Source organism: Lagenorhynchus albirostris, chromosome 15 (genome assembly GCF_949774975.1).
Source record: "Lagenorhynchus albirostris chromosome 15, mLagAlb1.1, whole genome shotgun sequence".
NCBI classification, from domain to species: domain Eukaryota; kingdom Metazoa; phylum Chordata; class Mammalia; order Artiodactyla; family Delphinidae; genus Lagenorhynchus; species Lagenorhynchus albirostris.
The window spans coordinates 26643126-26664090 of record NC_083109.1 but is presented as its reverse complement, the minus strand read 5'-3'; the positions used below and the strand labels follow the sequence as shown (position 1 = coordinate 26664090).

Sequence of the window (20965 nt, the reverse complement as noted above, 5' to 3'; positions counted from 1 at the left end):
CTCTCCCCTCTTTCAGGACAGTTCTTTTGGCTGCAAGAATCTGACTGTGGAAGGAAAGGAAGGGGAGAAGTGGGGAGGGCTTTTGGAAGGAAAATACTGGGAAATCTAAGTGAATCAGCCAGCCTTGGGAAGCCCCTGAAGCCAGGCCATTCCGGGCCTCCTGCCTCCAGAGTGTGGGGACTTCCCTCATCCCTGGGACTGGGGCAAGCCCAGACAACCCCAGGCATGGATTCCACATCTTTCCAGGAGAAAGAATCTGATTGGCTCTTCTTTGGCCTAGCATCCACCCTCAGCTAGACAAGCAGTGGCAATGTTCAGACAGACCAACTGCGAGCCAGGCAGTCATACTAGACAGCATCAACCAAAGTGAACGCCACAACTCCCCATTTTCAAATATACAACAGCAACATGTCCTTCCCTTGCACCCTGTGCCCCACCATGCAGTTTCTATTCCAAAGGAACCACATAATTGTTTGCACACAAATTATGAGATTAGACACCTGTCCTTACTTCTCACTTTAATGTATCTTGGAGCTTGTTTCAAATCAGTGCTCAGAGCTTCTTCATTCTTGATTACAGCTGTACAGTATTGCACTATTTGGAGTTATCAATTTCTTTAATCTACTGTGGACAGACATTTAGTTTCCAATTCCACCTCCCTACTTCTTAGGGCCATTATGGGGAAAACCCAGCAAATTCTACTAAGAAAACTCAAGAGGATGCAAAATCATAGGTCTGGGCCAAATTTGACTTAGGTAAAGTGTTTTGTTGACCAACACCCAAGTTGTAAAAAATTTTCTGAATTAGCAGTATTTAAAAAACAGAGGATTCAACCTAAAAATCTAAATTTCTAGATTATCTTGAAGAAAACACAGGATCTGGCCATGCCAGCTTGATTCCCCATATAACTTGGCTGGAACCAAATGGAGTGCCCTCTCCATCCTGCCACCTTCTGCTGTTACTGCCTATCTAATCCTGACATCAATTCAAGGAGGAACCACTGCCCCTTCATAGATGGTATCCTAAAGGAGTGGCAATTAAGGACTGAATGAGGTGAAGACTAGAAGCTGCTATTCGTTCACGTAGGTAACATTTATTGAGCCCTCGAGGCATACGAAAGACACCCATCACGGCACATTCCCATCAGGATCGCAGACCCCGAGGGCAGATGGGAACTCCGAGCAGCACTGGCCCAGGCCCTGCTTTCAGAGCCGGTGGAGGCGCACCCTGCACAAGTGCAGCACAGTAAGACGCGGCCCCTCACCCACCTCTGGTGCAGGACTCTGCAAGGCCTCCCTGACTCCAGAGCAGCCGCAGCAGGCTGATAAGCAGCACCTGCTCTGGGCTGTCCTGGGGGCAAGCAGGAAGATGGGCCCAAATGGAGGCAGTGCAGGGGGACTGTGCGTCTGCCTATGGCGGACCATGAAGCACCAAGATTCTGTCCTTGATTCAGGACAGGAGCCTCTGAGCCTCCTGCTTTATTCCAATTCCGTTACACACACTGCTTGAAAATGCCTCTCTCTCTTTCTGAGAGGAATGCTGGAATGAGCTCCCACTCTTCCCCCTGCCCGGGGCCCCTTTCAATAGCAGGCCATTGTTGAGAAGTGCCTGTTGCAGTCATTCTCACACCCCCACAAGCGCTGCCCCCTCCCACCTCCTGGTGGCTGCCAGGGCCTGTCAATGGGCCTTGTGTCCACCCAGCCCCAGTGGTCAGGCCCGGCAGATACTGGCAGGCTGAGGGTTCCCTCCTGCCATCACAAAATAGCCAAGTGCTACAGACAAAGAAGCTTCGTACAAGGGCTATGGCCAGATTCCTCACAACTGTCCCCTTGCAGAGTAGATCCTGTCCTTGCAGGTGTCAAGGCTGGAGAGTTCTAGGTCCTCCATGATCCCAGGGGGGATGCTGTTCTTAGGTCCCCCACTTTGGTTCTTAAATTTCATCCTTTCAAGATGACCTTGAGAGCTTTAAGCTCATCCTCGTTGAGGGGGTTCAGGTTAAAACCCTTCAGCTCCGGTTTGCCTAGGAAGAGAAGACAATTCATCAGCGAGTCGGGGCTCCTGCTGTCCAACCTGCTGGCCCTGGAGTCAGGCCTGGGAAAGGGGCTTACACTGCATTCATGCTGCCAAACACTTGGCCTTGAGGTCTGACAGGAATGGACCTCAAATTCTGCAATGCACTGAACAATGCGCATCGACACCTGCTCCTGAGTCACCAAGAACCTGCAGAGTCATGACTGCTGTCTAGAAACCTCCAGATCTGCACCAGACTGTGACCAATCTGGAGTGGTTTGGTTTACCTAGAAATTCAGCTCTAACCTGGACCACCTGACTGAGGCCTTCTGACCCTTAGTCAGAGCTATCCCAGTCCCGACACCATGCCCTGGCATAAATGTGAGATATCCCAGGCCATTCCTGGCGCCTGAAAACAACTTGTGACAGGAATAAGATCCCACAGACTTCTCGTCCATTCCATCTCTGGGCGGCTCGAGACAACCCTGCCCACTGCCCACAGCTTCAGTGCCACTCACCAGCTGCCCGGGTCACTGCCCACCCAGAGGGGCTTCCCACCCCTGCCTTCAAAGTCCGTGTTGATGGTTGTCTCCCCTCCTGGTTTCCAGCCCCACCCCCAGCCCCCAGGCCAATACCTTGGGCCTCAAACAGGCGATTGACCTTCACTTTCAGTTGTTTCCGGAGCCTCTCTATTTCTTTATCCAGATGTTCCTGATCTGAAAAATGAGATGCAAACAAGATGAGGTTATACTATAGACAGATCTGAGGATGCCAGCCTCTCCCCAGCCCCCTTGAGAGCAAGGGGTCTCAGCATGTGGGAAAGAAAAGAAGACTTCGGAGACCAGCTGAGGAAAAAACTAAAGGCTAGAGAAGGGATATGACCTGCCCCGACCCCTGAGTGAGCCCAAAACAGGGCTGAGCACACCAGTCCCCTGACTCACAGTTCACCGAACTGTTTTCATTATGCAAAGTACCCTGGCCAGTGGATGGGGAAGGCAACGCCAGGATTTTAGGTCACCCTCCCACAGTGAAATTGTGGAAAATTCAAATGTAAGGACAAAAAGAACCTAGACCCAGCCTACCCTAAGAGGGATGGAAAAATAGGTGGCTGAGGAATTTCACAAACCCACATTCATCAAGGTCAGGGGTTTTCACAAAGGCAGGATTGTGGTAACTGATACGTGAACAGTCAACATGCAGCCTAGTGCTCACGCTTGACCTAATTCACGGCTGTGAAGAGAAGGCTGTCTTACAGGACAGTGTCTTACAGGACGGGCTGCACCCAAAGGCAGGTGTGCCGTGAGTAGTGCAACTGACTGGTGCCACCCAACCAACTCCCCCAGCTCTGTTTTCATCCACTCGTGAGTGACATTCCTGTCTTCCTCACAGACTTCCATTCTTTCTGATGGGTGAACGCCCTAACGAGCCGAGCCTCTGGCCTGGGCAGTGGTTCTGGTTCTCACTGTAAATGAGGAACCACAGTCTCACACAAGCTTGTTTAGCCTGGGTCCATCCCTGAGAACCAGAGGTGATGTCGTCACAGAACTTCTCTATGTCGGTGACAAGACCACACTTGTGGGCTAAGAGAGCTGAGGATCCTGAACCCAGGCAGGCGATGCCCTGCGGAAGCTTAGTCTGAGTGGCCTCCAGCCTCCACCCAAGTGCAATGACAATTCTTAATTTTATAACCAGGATATTAGTGTACGTTTTTCAACAAGACAGCTGGAAGCTTCTCCTCCAAGCGGACCTAGTTTCCTTTGCTAGAATTTCGGTTTCAATAGGGATAGAGATACCCTGTTTTCAGGGACAGAGGCAACCTTGTTGGTCCTCCTGGCCCACATGTTTTCAGGGGTACAGAAGAGAAAACATGCATAATTTGACCTTTTCCCAGCCAAGGACCCATTTGTAGCCTGACCTTTTGCCTTTATGACGCTCCTCCAAAGAGCCTCCAGGAACGTAGTTGCGAGATTTGAGTAACATATGTTGTGTATCCAGGCTGTGGCAGACCCTAGAGGTTCACTCTTCCCAAACGTCCATTTCAACCCACTTGCTACTGCAGGGGATGTGAACAATAAGAGCTCCTCTGCCAGGCTCCCCGGCAGCTACGTGTGGGCATGTGCCTTAGATCTGGCAAATGAGGGATCAGCAGAAGTCCCTGAGGCGGACCGTCTTATTTTCAAAATAGAAGGCAAGGCCATATATGGAGAAAACCCTCTGCCTTTTCTCCAGCCTGGCACTCGAACATGAGACCTTCGATGATGACATAATAACCCTGAGAACATGTTAAGGTGACACTGCTGAACAGCTGTGCCAGCCCTGCACTGCCCATCTCTGGACAACTTCTTACATAAGAAGAACAGAACTCTATTTCCTTAACCCTCAATTTGTTGGATTCCTGTTATTTGCAGTCTAACTCATTCCTCACTGATAAACAAGCACTGCGCTAGGCACGCGTCCTGTTTTATCTCAACTTCACAACAACTGTGCTACGTAGAAGTGTCCCCCTTTTAGAGATGAGGAAATAACTCAGTGGCAGAGCACGGATCAACATGCACACAGCCGCCTCTCATCAAGCTGCTGCCCAAAGAAAGCCTGACTCTCGGTTCTCGGTTAAGACCAAGGCTGGGGGGTGCGGGGGAACCTGTTCCTGACCCCTGCCCAGGAGGCCTTACCTTTCTCAATCATTTCCTTCGTCTCACGGTGAGGCATCCTGATAAACATGTTCCCAAAGCAAACCATCACGTCTTCTGAAATGGCAAACAGTCATTCCTTCAACAAATATTTTTATGCCAGGCATTGTTTTAGATGCTGAGAACACAGCAGAATAGGACAAAGTTCCTGCCCTCATAGCTTACGTTATAGTGGAGAAGAGGCAATAAACAAAAAAGATAATAAACAAAGATATGATCTGTCAGACCCTGAAGAGTATCATAGAGAAAACTAAAGCAGGGTAAGAGAGATGGAGAATGCCAAAGTAGGGGAGGAGTTTGTCATTTATACCAGGCAGTCGGCTAAAGCCTCACTGATTATGTGCCATTTGGGCAGAGACCCAAAGAAAGTGAGGGTGTAAGCCCTGCAGACACCTGGGGAAAGAGCAAGGCAGGCAGAGGAACCAGGAACAGCAAAGAGGAGTAATGTGCCGGGGCGTTAGGAACAGCAAGGAGACCAGCGAGGGTGGAGCCAATGAGTAAGGAGGAGAGCAGAGGAGATGATGTGGGAGAGTTCAAGGAAGTCTGAATTCCATGGGGTCTTGCAGGACTCCGGATTTTACTCGGGTGAGATGAGAAGAAACTGGAAGGTTTTAGGCTTCCCGGTGCACTTTAAACCCTTGGCCCCCAAGGCCCTTCATTATGGCCTGGCCTCTGCCCACCTCTTCAGCCTCATCACACACCCCTCCCCTGCTCCTTACTCTGTCACAACCACTTGGCCTCATCTAAAGAGCCACTATCCCCTTCTCCAAAACCCACCCCATGTCCAACTCCTCCTTCAGCTTTCTCACAATTTTCACATTGTGAATTTTCAATTCACAATTTTCACGTGCTGGGGGTTTTTATACCCCCCGCATGTTCCCAGTGCCATCACTGATAAGCTGGCCGCTAACGACCTGTTACTGAGGAAGTATCATAGAGAAAACTAAAGCAGAGTAGCTTTATGTACAGTCTATGTCAGACCTGCAATACCGTCTCCCCCATCTCCACGGGCTGTGCTACATGCCTGTGGCCTCCTGCCCAGTCTCTATCAGGGACAAGTCAAAGGCCTTAGAAGGAAACGGAACAGGCCTCCTGGGCTGCAGCGAGGAGGTCTAGGCTTACCAGAGAGGCTGAGATCCTTCTGCAGGGCCCTTAGGCCCTCCCGGTTCCGATTCCTTTTGGTATCCAGGTCCACAATCTGAAAAGCACAGGGGCAGAAAGGAACTCAGCTACTTCTTACCCCAGCCTGTACTCCTAACAGACCAGGGCTATTAAAACCTAACAGAGACAAGCCATCATTCCTAGGTTAATTCCAATGTCCTGCCTAAAATGGACTGATGTGTGAACGTATTTCTTCCCCCACTCAGCTTCCAGCTCCTTAAAAACAATGCTTTGTCCCGGTGTCTTCCCCCAAGAGGAGGTGCTGGGGAAATGTTTAATGACTAAATAGGTAATTTTTTTTTTATTATCCACTGAAGCACTAGTTCTCAAGCTTTAAGGCATTTCAGAATCACTAGGAGAGTGCAAACCACTCCCTGGCAAGCTCCTCCAGTTGATTCTGACCTAGTATCATGAAAAACCCAACAATATTAGATCAGAACAGCAGAGGTGTTGGCACTGAGATGGTGGTAACAGCCCAACAGCTACAAAGGGAGTGAGCAGGCAGTACAGCATACTGCCTGACAGCACTGGCTCTGAAGCCGAATACCCAGGTGTGAATCCTGCTGTCCACTATGAGCTATGTGATTTCACCTCTCTGAAAAACGTAGACAGGAACTGGGCCCACCACATAGGTTACTGTTTTTTTAAACTTTTTGTTATTTATTTATTTGGAGTATAACGCTGTGTTAGTTTCTGCTGTACGATGAAGTGAATCAGCTATTATGCATACACGTATCCCCTCCCTCCTGGACCTCCGTCCCCAGTCCCCGATCCCACCTATCTAGGTCATCACAGAGCACCGAGCTAAGCTCCCTGTGCTACACAGCAGGCCCCCACTAGCTATTTATTTTACACATGATAGTGTATTTATGTCAAACCTAATCTCCCAATTCATCCCACCCTCCCCCGTGTCCACACATCCATTCTCTACATCTGTGTCTCTATTCCTGCCCTGCAAATAGGTACATCTGTACCATTTTTCTATATTCCACAAATATGTGTTAATATACGATATTTGTTTTTCTCTTTCTGACTTACTTCACCCAGTATGACAGACTCTAGGTCCATCCACATCTCTACAAATGACCCAATTTCATTCCTTTTTATGGCTGAGTAATATTCCATTATACATGTGGGTGTATCTCACATCTTCTTTATCCAGTAATCTGTCGACAGACACATTTAGGTTGCTTCCATGTCCTGGCTATTGCAAATAGTGCTGCAATGAACACTGGGGTGCACGTGACTTTCTGAATTATAGTTTTCTCAGGGTATATGCCCAGTAGTGGGACTGCTGAGTGATATGGTAGTTCTGTTTTTAGTTTTTTTAAGGGACCTCCATACTGTTCTCCATAGTGGCTGTATCAGTTTACATTCCCACCAACAGTGTAAGAGGGTTCCCTTTTCTCCACACCCTCTCCAGCATTTATTTTTTGTGGATTTTTTGATGATTGCCATTCCAACTGGTGTGAGGTGATACCTCATTGTAGTTTTGATTTGCATTTCCCTAATAATTAGTGATGTTGAGTATCTTTTGCCACCACGAACTCCCTTAAAACCCTTGGCATTTCCATTAGAACGAGACCCAAACTCCCTGTGCAGGTCTACATGGCCCTCCATGGCCAGGGCCCCACGCTCCTACCACGTCCCCACTCCGTGCCGTGCCACGCATTTGACCCACGTGATCTCACAACCGCCCAGTCTGTCGTCACAGCCCTTGGCCCACAAGCCTAGGTCAACTCACGGCGAGCCCGAGCTGGAGCCAGTTCTGAACCACGCGCGTTTCTCCAGGCGCTCGCCTTCAGGCCAAACCCGGGCCCCAGCCCCGCGGACGGGCCTCCTACCTGCCGTTTGTCCGCCAGCACCTCCTCGGCGAGCTCCTCCACCTCCACGAGGTACCGAAGCACCCGCTCCGCCTCGGGCGACAGCATGGTGTTCACCTGCTCCGACTCGGCTCGGCCGCGATCCGTACCCACCTCCGCTCTACCTCCGCTGCGGCTCGGTCCGCGCACTCGCCGATCTGACAACGCTTCCGGCGCGCATGCGCAATTGGAAAAAGAACGGTGGCGCGCAGGCTCCAATGCACGCGCGGCGGGCGGACGCGAGAGGCGGGGCCTAGCTTTGGGGGCGGGACTGAAGCGCCCCCTGCAGGCACAAACCTTTCAACCTCTCCCTTTCGTGCAGTTCTTGAGCCCCTCCTCTGTGCCAGGCAGTTTTTTTTTTTGTTTTTGTTTTTAAATTAATTAATTAATTTATTTTTGGCTGTGTTGGGTCTTTGTTTCTGTGCGAGGGCTTTCTCTAGTTGTGGCGAGCGGGGGCCACTCTTCATCGCGGTGCGCAGGCCTTTCACTGTCGTGGCCTCTCATGTTGTGGAGCACAGGCTCCAGACGCGCAGGCTCAGTAGTTGTGGCTCACGGGCCCAGTTGCTCTGCGGCATGTGGGATCTTCCCAGACCAGGGCTCGAACCCCTGTCCCCTGCATTGGCAGGCAGATACTCAACCACTGTGCCACCAGGGAAGCCCTGTGCCAGGCAGTTTTAGGGGCTGAGGGTGCAGCAGTGAACAAAACAAAGTCCCTGCCCTCGTGCAACTTCATCTAGCGGGAAACATCGACAATTAATGACAAAACAAATAATTATATACTATGGCAGGCAGTGATAGTGCTTTGGAGAAATCAAATCATTCTTCCCCTCCCTGCCTGAGGAACACCAAGGAGGCCCATGTGGCAGTGTGACTTATATTAACCTTCAGGTTCCAGTTTATAAAATGAGAGTGAATAAAACTCCCCCTCATTGTCTTTCCTCAGGGTTGGAAGGAGGCAGGAATCTTTTTAAATTCAGTTTGACCCCCGTGTTCATTGAGCCCCTGTGTTAGGCCCAATGTCCGGAATAGCTGACCTAGACCCAAGGAAGGGGCTGGAAAACCATGGGCAGTGAGTGCCAGGTCAGAAGAAAGTTGTGTAAGTGCTGGAAAGTGAATTGGTGTGGGCTGTAGGATCTGGGAAGACCTCCAAGATGAGGCAGGCAGGTGGAAAGTGGCGGCCCTTCAGAACAAGAGGGTTCCCTAGAGATCTTCAAGCCCAATACCTCATTGTACAGCTGCAAAAACCAAGGTTGAGAGAGTGGTGAGGACTTTAAAAAGTCAAGAGCAGACCCAGTACTAGAGCTCTGACCTCTTGTTTCCCTGAGTCCAGCTTTTTATTTCTCTCCTTTTGGCCACTGTAACCTTTCACACCCCTTGCCTTACTTGAATTTCACAGCAACCTTTGTGGGGATGGGTTATTACACACTTCACAGTTGCAAACTAAGGCAGGGAAAAGGGCAATGCCCTGTCACACAGCAAGCCAGACCGCAGCTGTCTCTGGACCCTGAAAAAAGGCCCTCCCCTAAATCGTGGCCCCAGGAGTTGCAGTAGCACCCCGTCTTTGCCTGGCCATTGGCTTCCTTCAACTGCTAGAGGCAGAGCTAGTTTTCCCTGCAGCCACCTGGCATGGGGAAAGAAGGAGATTCATTAAGGATTCCTCATTGAGGGTGAATTTGTCGCCAAACCCAGGATGTTTTGTGTAAACACCTTCTGGTTCAGAAACGCAGACGCAGGCCCTGTGAAGGAAGGGGGAACATTTGCCAAAGGAGAAACAGGCCTCACCAGGCATCTGTGGGGCCTGGACCCCAGGACTGGGTCTCCTCCATCTTGGGGCTCAAAGAGGGCTGGACCAGGCTGACCCCTGACCCCTGGCAGATGGGCCCGGGCGGGGAAGGGTTGAGGAAGTCTCCCAAACTGGCAGCTTCTTGGCTGTGACTGGCCCTCAGAGGGCACCCCTGGCCACTGGCAATGTTGGGGAGGGAGGGCATATCTAAGACTTTGGGACAGTCAGACCTGGAAGGGCTCCTGTTTCAGAATCACTTATGTTTCAGAACCATCTATTTCACAAATATTTATTGACTGCCCTGGCCCTGTTATAGGGATTCCACCATGAGAAAAACCAGACATGGTCCTTGCCCTCAGAAAGCTTTCAGTCTGGTGGGAGAGACAGGCAATAAACACGTGAACAAGCAACTATATCATATGTCAGGTGGTGGGTGATAAGTGCTGTGGAGCACACTGCAGGGCAAGGTGGAGAGGGAATGAACCAGGGGCGACTTGAGATAAGGTGGTCAGGGAGGGCTTCTCTGAAGAGGTGGCATTTGTGCAGAGATATGGAGGAGGTGAGCGGGTGAGCCACGTGGGCATCTGGGGGATGAGCATTCCAGGCAGAGGGAACAGCAAATACAAAGGCCCTGAGATGCGCCTTCGTTTGGCAAGTTGGAAGGACAGCAAAGCCAGTGTAGGTGGAACAGAATGTGGGGGGAGGGAGGGGCGGGCAGAGAAGGAAGTGATGTCAGAAAGGGGAAGGAGGCATGGAGCCTGTGGACCTATAGATGGGCCTATAGGTGCCCCGCCCACATGGCCAGGCCCTCCTTGGGGGTGGCCTGCAAGTACTGCAGCACAGGCCTGTGGCTTCCTCTTTCTCCCTGCTCACAGATGCAGGTTGAGTGGGGAATGCAGGTGAGTTAACATCCACAGGAGTGGCCCTCAACAAAGAAGAGGAAGGAGCTAGTGGCTGCCTACCCCAGCTTCTTTGCCTCTCTGTGGGAGACCCACGAGAAGGCTGTTACAATCATCCAGGCAGGAGAGGATAGTTGCTGGACAGAGGGTAGCAATGGAGATAGTGAAGTGAACACTGGTGGGATTCTCCGGGCCTTTGCACACACTCTTCCATCAGCCTGGATTCGTTTTCTCCCAAACTTTGTACCTGTATAACTACTACATGTCCCCCACTTATCAGCTTGGTGTCACCTCCTCCCAAAGGTCAAGAGTCCTCTCGGGGCCCCCACAGCTTCCTGGGCTACCGACACCTCTGCACTTACCACACCATCTTTTTCTCTAATCATCTCCCTCTCCAGTTGAGAGTTCCTCAGGGTAGGGACCTTGTCTGTCATGTTTGCTGCTGTGTCTCCAGGACCTAGGATGGTGCCTGGCATACAGTCGGTGCTCAGCCATGGGCTCAACATGAAGCAGAACTTTCTAAAATCCAAAGTATCCAAAAGTGAACAGATCTAACCCAAGGGTAACTAGCTCCCCATCCCATAAGGTGTATAAGGCTGGACTGCCACGTTATCGGAACGTTGCAGAGCATGGAACCCTCTGCAACTCAGGTGGAGGTGGACCCTCAGTCTTTCCTAACCAGAAAATTCTACCAATCACAGTAGGGTATGCCCCATCTTTAGCCACCCACCGCCCCAGGCCAAAAGGGCTGTAACTACTGGGGCTTTGGTGTTTGGGGACTGGAGGCAATAAGAACGATGTTGCACCCCTTCCCCTTGGACCTCCTTTGACTGTTTCTGTGCGCCCCACCCTTGGGTAAGTGTTCAGTGACCAGCACCCACTTCTCTCCTTCGGGAGGACTGCTTTCAGGCTGCTGGAGCCTTCTGGGGGGACCCACCCTTCCTCCAAGCTGTAGCTCATCATTTCAGGGTTATGAAAGCCCACCTTCTTTGCGTAGGATGCTGGCAGGGGTGTGGGTGGATAACTCTGAGGTGTAACTTATGCTCCAGAGTTCCCCCATGGAGTCAGGCTGAAGCAGCCACCCACACGACATCCGCAAGTGCTACTTGGCTTCCTCTCCTTCCCTGTCCTGCCTCCCCCACTCCCTTATGGTCAGAACCCTCCAACGCTCCCATCTCACTCAGTAAAAGCCAAACTCCTCACCGAGGCCCGCAAGGCCCTACATGACCTGCCCTACCTCTCTGAGCCTCTCCCACCTCTCTCCCCATCACCTTGCTGCTCCTCAAACAAGCCAGGTGCAGTTCCACCTCAGGGCCTTTGCACTGGCTGCTCCCTCTGCCTGTACTTTCCCTTGGTGTCCTCTTGTCTCCCTCCCTCAGCTCCTAAAAGTCTTTGCTTAAATTTCACCTTCTCAGTGAGGCCTACCCTGACCATTCTATTTAAAAATAAACCCCCCACCCCACCCCCCAGTACTCCTGATCAACTTCCTCTGCTCTACTTTTTTTTTTTTACAGTTTTTGTCACTTTCCAGCATGCTATTTAATCTACTTATATTTATTGTTAATCTCCCTCTGTTAGAAAGGAAGTTCCATGAGGGCAGGAATCTTTGTCTCATTTGTTTCTGATGTATCTTCAATACCTAGAACACTACCTGGCCCACAGTAGGTGCTCAATAAACATTTTTGAATGAATGAATGAGGAAAAGAGCCAGAATTCTAACCAAGGCAGATCTCTCTGGGGCCAGGCTCTTAACCCCTGTGCTGGAGGTGGAGGTGGGAGCGGCAGGTCATGCCAGGCCTTGTTAAGGTAAGGGGATTGGATTTTGTTCCCAGATCAATACGAAGCTACTGGAGGGCCTTGAGCAAGCATGGGACGTGAGTGAGTTTTACCTTGTGAAACCTCTCTGGCTGTGGGGATAGGATGGGCTAAAAAGGGCAAGTATGGTGCGGTCCTCTGTGTGTGTGTGTGTGTGTGTGTGTGTGTGTGTGTGTTGGGGGTGGGAGGGTGATGATGGGGGCTTGGAGAGGTGACAGGGCTGTGACTGCACTGGAGTTGGGAGTAGCAGGAAGCTGGCTCAATATCCCAATTTTCCAGGCAGCCTGGGTGGCTGCCCCAGGGGCTCTGGCCTGAGAGTGGTCCAGGCCAGACCTCCCAGCTGCTGACAGCGTGCCCTTGTCCCACAGATGGGCTGTTTGCTCTCCTGGGTGGTCCCCAGCGCCTCCCTCTGCTTCCTTTGTGCCTTGTGGGCTTGGCAGGTGGAGGGGAGGCTTCCACTCCCTCTCCTCCCCTGATCCAGAGAATAATCCCTTATATTCATGTGATTCTCCTCATGCCCTCACTTCATCCTCCCACGTCCCCAGGGAACAAAGAAATCTGATTCCCATTGGGCAGATGAGGACACTGAGGCCCAAAAAGGGCATGGGATCCTCCCGAGGTCATGAAGCCAGATGGGGATGCCAGGTGGGGACCTGCGTCCTAACTCCCTGCACCTCAATTTCATCAGGCAACAGATGGTCCCAAGGCTTGACTTGAAAAATCTTAAAAGTGACATCAAAGATAATACAAGCCCAGAATATTCCCGGCCTCCCTGAACTGGTCTTTTTTTTTTTTTTTTTTTTTTGCGGTACGCAGGCCTCTCACTGTTGTGGCCTCTCCCGTTGCGGAGCACAGGCTCTGGACGCGCAGGCTCAGCAGCCATGGCTCATGGGCCTAGCTGTTCCGCGGCATGTGGGATCTTCCCGGACCGGGGCACGAACCCGTGTCCCCTGCATCGGCAGGCAGACTCTCAACCACTGCGCCACCAGGGAAGCCCGTGAGCTGGTCTTTACTACTACCTTTAATACTAAATCCATTCATGTAAAATTCCATGAATAGATTCTTCTTATTGAAAATGAAAACATTACAGAGAAGACTAAAGTTCCGTTTTGACACCCCTCCCCCATCTCAGTTCTCTCCACAGTCCCAGTTTGGGTGTGTGATGATGTTCATTTAAAGATGTAGTTAGGAACCCAGAGAACATATGTAAGACTATTATGTGTGTGGCAGGGTAGGGAGGTGGGATGGAAGGCATTGCACACAAATGATCACTCTGCAGCCTGTTTGCTCTTGGACATCTTTGATGTGTATATTTAGATCTCTCTCCTATTCCCTGACTGCTGCAGAGTATTCTATAGTCTATAAGCACCAGAGTTCATTTGTTTATCTAGTTTCCTAAATTAAGTTTTACATTTATTTTTCATGCAGTAAAGTACAGGTGGTTGAATTAATCCCACCTCTCAGCTCTTAGCACGTGATCATGAGTTAGTCTTCAAAGACCCTCTCTTGTTTATATTATTTTCTCCTTTTCCCCCCACCCCCACTCAATTCTGAGCTCACCGAAACCCTCTCTACTGTGTTTGATATATGTCCTTAAATATTTGTGATTTCTTGAAAAATGCATAGTAGTTGTGTTATGTGTTTATGTATTTTAAAATTTCTTATTGGGCTTCCCCGGTGGCGCGGTGGTTGAGAGTCCGCCTGCCGATGCAGGGGACACGGGTTTGTGCCCTGGTCCGGAAAGATCCCACATGCTGCGGAGCGGCTGGGCCTGTGAGCCATGACCGCTGAGCCTGCGTGTCCGCAGCCTGTGCTCCGCAACGGGAGAGGCCACAAGAGTGAGAGGCCCTCGTACTGCAAAAAAAAAAAAAAAAAAAAAAATTCTTATTAAGGTATAACACACACAGGAGTGCACAAGTCTTAAGTATACTATAGTTTATGAACGTTCAAAAACTGAACACACCCAAGTACCCAGCACACAGATCAAGCAGCCCCCTCCCCAGAAGAGCCCTCCAAGCCCTCCCGTCCACCACCCCAAGGTAACCACCACTCTGACTTCTAACACCATACATCGGTTTTGCTTGTTTTTGAACTTTATACAAATGGAATCACACAGAGTGTGCTCTTTTATGTCTGACTTCTTTCGCTCAACATTTTGTGCATGGATCTGTCTCTATCGCTGGGTGTGGCTGTAGATCACTTACTCTCGATGCTGGAGCGTACTCCATCAGAGGGCTCACAGCAGTTAAGCCATTCTGCTGCTGGTGGAGCTGTGGTGGTTCCCAGCTTGGGGCTGTTACAAAGAGCGCGGATATGAACAGTCGTGTGCATGTCTTTGGGTACACACACATATGTATCCTTTCTGTGGCGTGAATACAGAGGAGTGGGATTGCTGGGTATGATTAGTTTTAGTAGATAGTAGATACGGATAATCCACATAATATTATTGTGCTGTAAGGTGTGTTAATGTCCCACTTTTTTTTTTTTTTCTCATCTCGATGTTCCTTGGATCTATCCACATCCTCTGTGTACCTCTAGTTCCTTGCTCCTGGAAGCTCCAGAGAACCCGTAACCGCTTCCACCACATTTCATACGTCCTCCTCCTTGGTTGTGGGTGCTTGAGTTCCCTTTTTCTCCGCATTGACACACACAGTGCCACAACGAACACCCTAGTGTGCTGTTGCCTTGATGAAGGGCACGCACACACTTTTTTTCCCTGAACAATGCCACACTGCCCTCCAGAATGGCTGTACTCATTTATGCCCTACCACTGATGCACATCCTCCCAAACATTAGGTATTATCCACCTTTCTGCGGCTTGCCAGTGTGGTGGTTGTGAGTATCATGTTTACTGACCCATTCTTTTGTGGATGGACACTTAAGTTGTTTTCCATCTTTGGGGATTATAAGAAGTGCTGCAATGATCCTTCAGGGACACATCTCCTGATACCTGTCTGTGAGTTCTTCTCCACCTCATCTTCCTCTACTCTCCTTGAACCCTAGTTCCCAAACACTCCCTGACTTGCCCACCTCTCCGCCTTTGCTTGGGCTGTGCCCTCTGCCTGGAGTACCCTTTGCTTTCCTTATCCACTTGTTGAGGCTTTTACTCTTCTCTTAAGGCCCCTCCTGCTAGAAGACCCCATCCCATCCCCGACCTGGTCCCCCAGGAGGGTGGCTCTCCCTCAGGTCTTCCAGAAGGACTGTCGTCCTCCTTTTCTTCTGGCATCGATCACTTTCTTGTTTTGGACTAAACCTATTTTTGCCATGGTTTTGGCTTTCTCACTGACATGGGAGCCCACTGAGGCTAGGGGCTCTGTGGGCTTCCCCTCAAGTACCCAGGACCCTCAGATGATGTCCCCGGAGAGGTCTGCTGAATGAATGAGTGAGGCCGTGACATAATCATGCCTTGGAGGGAATTAAGAGTTCAATCTCTCTCTCTCTTCTTCTTTACCAACCAAAACATTATGGAAGTTGCTCTTTCCACTGGAAAGAGAGGGGAACATGGAGTCCAGACTTCCACAGTGTTGGGTGGGGATGCGTGGCTCAATCCCTCTGTAAAATGGGTGTTGGCACTCAGTTATTCACTCAAGGCCATGGTTATTGAGTGCCTACACTGTGCCAGGCTCTGCAGATTCAATGGTAAACAGGACAGGCCTAGTCCTGAGCCTCACGGGCTTTTGGTCACGGGGATATGATTGACATTCATGCAGGCACCATTCCTATTGTGATAAGGCTCAAATGAAAAGCTCAGAGTCCAATGAAATTGTATAGAGGGGTGTCCCAACGTAAATCAGGGAATAGAGGTAGCTTTCTTAAGAAAGTGACATTTGACCTGAGACCTACGGATGAGTAGAAATAAACTAAGCAAATGGAGAGGTTATGGGTGGGTATGGGGTAAAGAAATTGTTTCAGGCAGGGGAAACAGCAAGTGCAAAGGCACTGTGGCAGGAGGGAACCTGGAGGAGGCAGTGTAGCTGGATCCCAAGGAGAAGGGGAGAAAGAGGTAGGGGGTGAGCTGAATGGACAGGCAGGAGCTAGGTCATAATGCAGGGCCTAGTGGGCGAAGTGAAGTTGGAAAGTGGGCTCATTCACTTACTAAATAATTATTGGACACCTACCATTAGCCAGGGCTGTGCTATAGCACCGAACAAGACAGACAAGGCCCTTGTTCCCACAGAGCTTGCAGTCTGGGGGCAGATGATAACATCAAGCAGAGGAGGAATGCGAACCTTCATAGAGGCCCTACTATGTGCCAAGAACTAGGCTGAGGACTTCCCATGCACTATTTCATTTGATCCTTACCACCACTCTATGAAGTAGGATACTCATTTTATTGACGAGGAAACAGGCTTAGCAAGGTTGAATAATTTATTCACCTATTATACAAGGATTCTTGAGGACTTATTGCAGTCCATTTAAAAAGGCCTATTTTGAGCACTTTTACTCAATGCTGATATGTGTGGGATAAATTGGTATAGTCCCTATAGGGGGCATCTATCCAAATTATAAACACACCTACCATCGAATCAGCAAGTCCATTTATTATACAGGTATCCAAAATGGTGTGTCCACAAAATCATTCACTGAAGTATTGCTACAGGCTGGTGACAAGCTAATTGCCCAACATCTAGGGGATTGGTGAAGTAGATTATGGTACATCGATGCAATGGAACACTGGGATGCCACAAAAAAGAACAGGAGTGCTCTCTATGAACTGATGTAAAGCAACCTCCAGAAATGCTGTTATGTGAAAAAAAAGCAAAACACAGAACTGTGTATAATTAAGCTATGATTTGTTTCAGAATGGTGAAGGACAGTATAAAGATAAGCAGTGGGGGGCAGGGGAGAAATAAAGAAGGAAGGGAGGAAGGGAGGGAGGGAGGGAGGGAGGGAGGGGAAACTTGTGTACCTAAGGGAAGGAGAACCTTGGAGAACAAGATAGGAAAGACATATATGTTGCCTTTGTACCTTTGAATTTTGAATACTGTGAATGTATTAACTATTCAATAAATAAACACAATGACGTTTGTTTAAAGGACTTTCAGATTCCATGGAGGAGAAAGTGACGTTGGAATAGAGAAGACATCCCAGGACTGTTGAATTGAAGGTGTCTCTGTGATTCCCTTGTTTTACAAATGAGGAAACTGAGGCCCAGAGAGGTGACGTGACTTGCTTAAGGTCACCTAAGCAGGTAATGGCAGAATCAGGACTGGCTGTCACCTGAATTGTAGACTGTGCCCTTTCACGTCACAGCTGGTTCAGGATCACTAAGCATCTATGTGCCAAAATCTGCTAAGTGCTGAGGACACAGTGGCGAACAATGTAGGCAAGACTGCTGCCTCCACAGATCTTGTACTCTAGACAAGAAACAAAAACATACATATTATAACATCATGTAGTGATAAATGCTGTGGATGAAAAATAAGGCAGGTGAGGCGACAGAGCATAGGGGAGAAATGATGAGGAAAACCCCTCTGAAGAGGCAACATTTTAGAGAAGAGAGAGATGGAGCCTTGTGAACACCTGGGGGAGTAGAAGGAACAAAAGCTGGCATGTTAAAGGAATAGCAAAGAGTGTGGCTGGAACAGAATGTGCGAGGGTAAGACCGAAGGATGAGAGGTTGGAGAGGAGAGCAGGAGAGAGATTGTAGGCAGGGCTGAGGAGTCAGGCTCAAAGTGAATAGGAAGTAATCAGAAGATTCTGAGCAGAATGGGATCTGATCAGATATCTCTTTTTTTTTTTCTTTTTTTTTTTGCGATACGCGGGCCTTTCACTGTTGTGGCCTCTCCCGTTGCGGAGCACAGGCTCCGGATGCGCAGGCTCAGTGGCCATGGCTCACGGGCCTAGCCACTTCACAGCATGTGGGATCTTCCCAGACCGGGGCACGAACCCGTGTCCCCTGCATCGGCAGGTGGACTCTCAACCACTGCGCCACCAGGGAAGCCCCAGATTTCTCTTTTAAAGAAGCTCCTCTGGCTAATGGTGGAGACTGAACAATAGGAGGGAAAGAAAGGCTGCAGGGCGCCCAGTGAAGAGGCTGGTGCAGTCCAGTTGTCCAGGAGAGTAGCGACAAAGCTATGGTCTGGGGCGGGGTGCTGGGGAGCAGAGGTCAGTCTTCCCAGCTGCACAACAAGGGGTTTGATGAGATGGTCCCTTAGGGCCTTTCCAGCTCTGGCGTTTTGTATTTGCTTGAATTACCTCAGCACACACCAGCTAGGTGCAGCCAAGCCCCTGTTTTTCTTTCCTCACAATCTCTTGGAGGCTGAGTCTGGACAGAGCCCAGCGATCTGAAGCTCAGAGTGGAGACTCCTGCCCACCCCCACTTCTGTCCCCACTTCCCAGGGACAGATGGGTGGGCAGCAGGAGACAGCTGTGCCTTGACGCCTGCAGGGCCCTGGGGGAAGGATTTATCTGAGCGTTCATAACCTCTCTCTGCCTTGCAGGTCTCGAGTTAAAAGCCCCAAATACCACAGCCCCAAGGGGCAAGGGTTGGAGGGTGCCAGGAAAGGGGCAAGACAAGACACTTTTCTGCTTCTGTCTCCAGCTGCCCACAGTGGGGCAGAGACCTGGGCTGCTGAGAACTCCAGCCCGGAAGCAGAAGGCCGTTAGAGCCGAGGCTGAAACCTGGTGGCCCTCAGGCCACATCTGACCCACTGACCTATTTATTTGGCCTGAAAAGTATTTGAGAGAAAATGGAGCCAAGGTTTAAAAATCAAGAGATTTTACAATAAAATCTGGATTTCTGGCTTCTCTTGAGTAATTGGAAAATCTGACCATACTGACTGCCTATTCCCATATGACAACACTCAGCAGTAGCTGAGTAGCAGCTGTCCCCATTATTATTTCAATTTATTAATAGGTAAATACATTCACATGATTCAAAAAATTATAAACAGGCATATTATAAAGTCTCCCTCCCAACCTGTTTCCCTTCTGCCCAGTGCTCCCCAGTAATCTCATTTCCTTATGTAGACTTCCAAAGTTTCTTTATGCATATGCAAACAAATACAAATATAGATTATTAGTCCCACTTTTCACCTGTTCTGTCCCTTGCTTTTCCATACGGCTGCCTCTCTGTATTAGGAGACGGAGTGCTTCGTCACCTCCTTTACTGCCACATGCCATTCCGTTGTCAGGAAGTCCATGATTTATTTAGCCAGTCCCCTACTGATGGGCATGTGGGTCGTTCCCAATTTTTCTTGTTATAAACAATGCAGTGTCAATTACCTTGTGCACAGTTTGCACAGGACTAAAGGAATTAGTCCTGTGTATTAGAAACTGGTCCAAGCAGAGGGAAACCGGTCCTGTGTATTAGAAACTGGTCCAAGCAGAAGGTGTGGTAGGCATGGATTAAGCTCTTAGCTACTTGAGGAAATGTGATGAAGGCTGTTTCCAAGAGTGATTCCCAACAAAGCCCAGAGGCCATGTCCTTGGGCACTAAGGAAAAGCTCCCAGATTTGCTTCTGCCACTTGCTAGATATACTTCTCTCTGGACCTCAGTGTCCCTGTGTGTAAAATGAAAGAAGAGCTCAGGGAACTAGATGAGATCTCAAAGGACCTACCCACTTCTGACCAGCTGTGGTTCACCTTCTGCCTCCACATCAGCCAGACCCAGCCTCATCTTAGCCCTTGAATGAGCCTGGCTCAGTCCCACTGCAGAGCCTTTGCCCAAGATATTCTGCCCCCGGCCCCAGTGGAACACCACCCCTGTACTTCCTCTTTGGTCTTAGTCTGAATCCCTGATCTCTGATCTCAGAACACACTGGTCCAAACTTGCTCAGGGCAGAGTCCCCTCTACAGCACCAGTGACAAGTGGGTCCCTCCCACCTGACCCACTCAGGCACCCCATCAGTTCCTTCCTCAGTGTCACTCCTCCAGTTGCCTGAACTAGAGTTCTCGAATGCCAACTCTGCTACTTCCTAACTAATGGTCTCGGGTAAATGACAGCACCTCCCTGAGTCCCAGTTTCCTCACCCCCCCCCAAAAAAGGCTAGTTTGAGGATAACATGTGGTAATATCAGTAAATTTCTTAGCACAGCTCCTGACACACAGAAGGGCTTCATAGTTACACAAGTCGCTGCCCTTTTCCGAATAAGTTACTTTGTTTATAAAATGAGGAGAATAGCAGAACCTATTTCATAGGGCTGATCACTTGTTCATTCATTCAGTGATTTTTATAGACTATCTATTGAGTGCCAGGCACAGCACTGGGCACTCGGCGATTTGTCAGTGAAGAAAATGGATGAATTGTCCCGACTCTCATGGAGCTCCCAGACAATTCCAAACAGGCAAACATAAAAGATAAATTGCCAGTGTATTGATGTCAAGAAGGAAAAGACTAAAGTGTCATGGAAGCTCATAATAGGGGAGGGTCAGGGAGGTTTCTCTGAGGGATAGGGAGCAGGGCACGGCTGGGTAGGAGATCCAAGAGGGCTTCCTGAGGGAGGCATCACCCCAGCTAATGATTAGCATTAATTTTCACCACAGCCCTAGGAGGAAGGCACTGGTTATCCCCCAAGCCCACCATTTTACTTTCTTTTCTGAAGCTAAGAGAAATTGAGTGACTTGCCTAAGGTCATAGAGCCAGGAAGGAATGAGTAGGTTTTGAACCCAGGTTTCGTGGCTCTAGAGTCTCGTACATAAAAGTGTGACTTCGACTGCCTGTTTGAACAGGCTGATCCTGGGATGTGGAGAGGCATGGGAGGTAGAGGGGCTGCCTCCATTGGGTGGGGCCCGGGAGGTGAG

At 49.7% G+C, this 20965-nt stretch overlaps 1 protein-coding gene across 1 annotated transcript; it reads right to left on the bottom strand.

Moving 5' to 3' along the window:
* Positions 1–1071: 1071 nt before the first annotated feature.
* PDRG1 (p53 and DNA damage regulated 1) lies at positions 1072–7890 on the bottom strand. The gene is made up of 5 exons (XM_060124011.1): positions 7706–7890; positions 5823–5898; positions 4683–4757; positions 2646–2726; positions 1072–2020 (listed from the first exon to the last, which is right to left on the bottom strand). Exons 1-5 carry the CDS (start codon positions 7790–7792, stop codon positions 1938–1940), a joined length of 402 nt encoding a protein of 133 aa, XP_059979994.1. The 5' UTR covers positions 7793–7890; the 3' UTR covers positions 1072–1937.
* Between the last annotated feature and the right edge of the window lie 13075 nt (positions 7891–20965).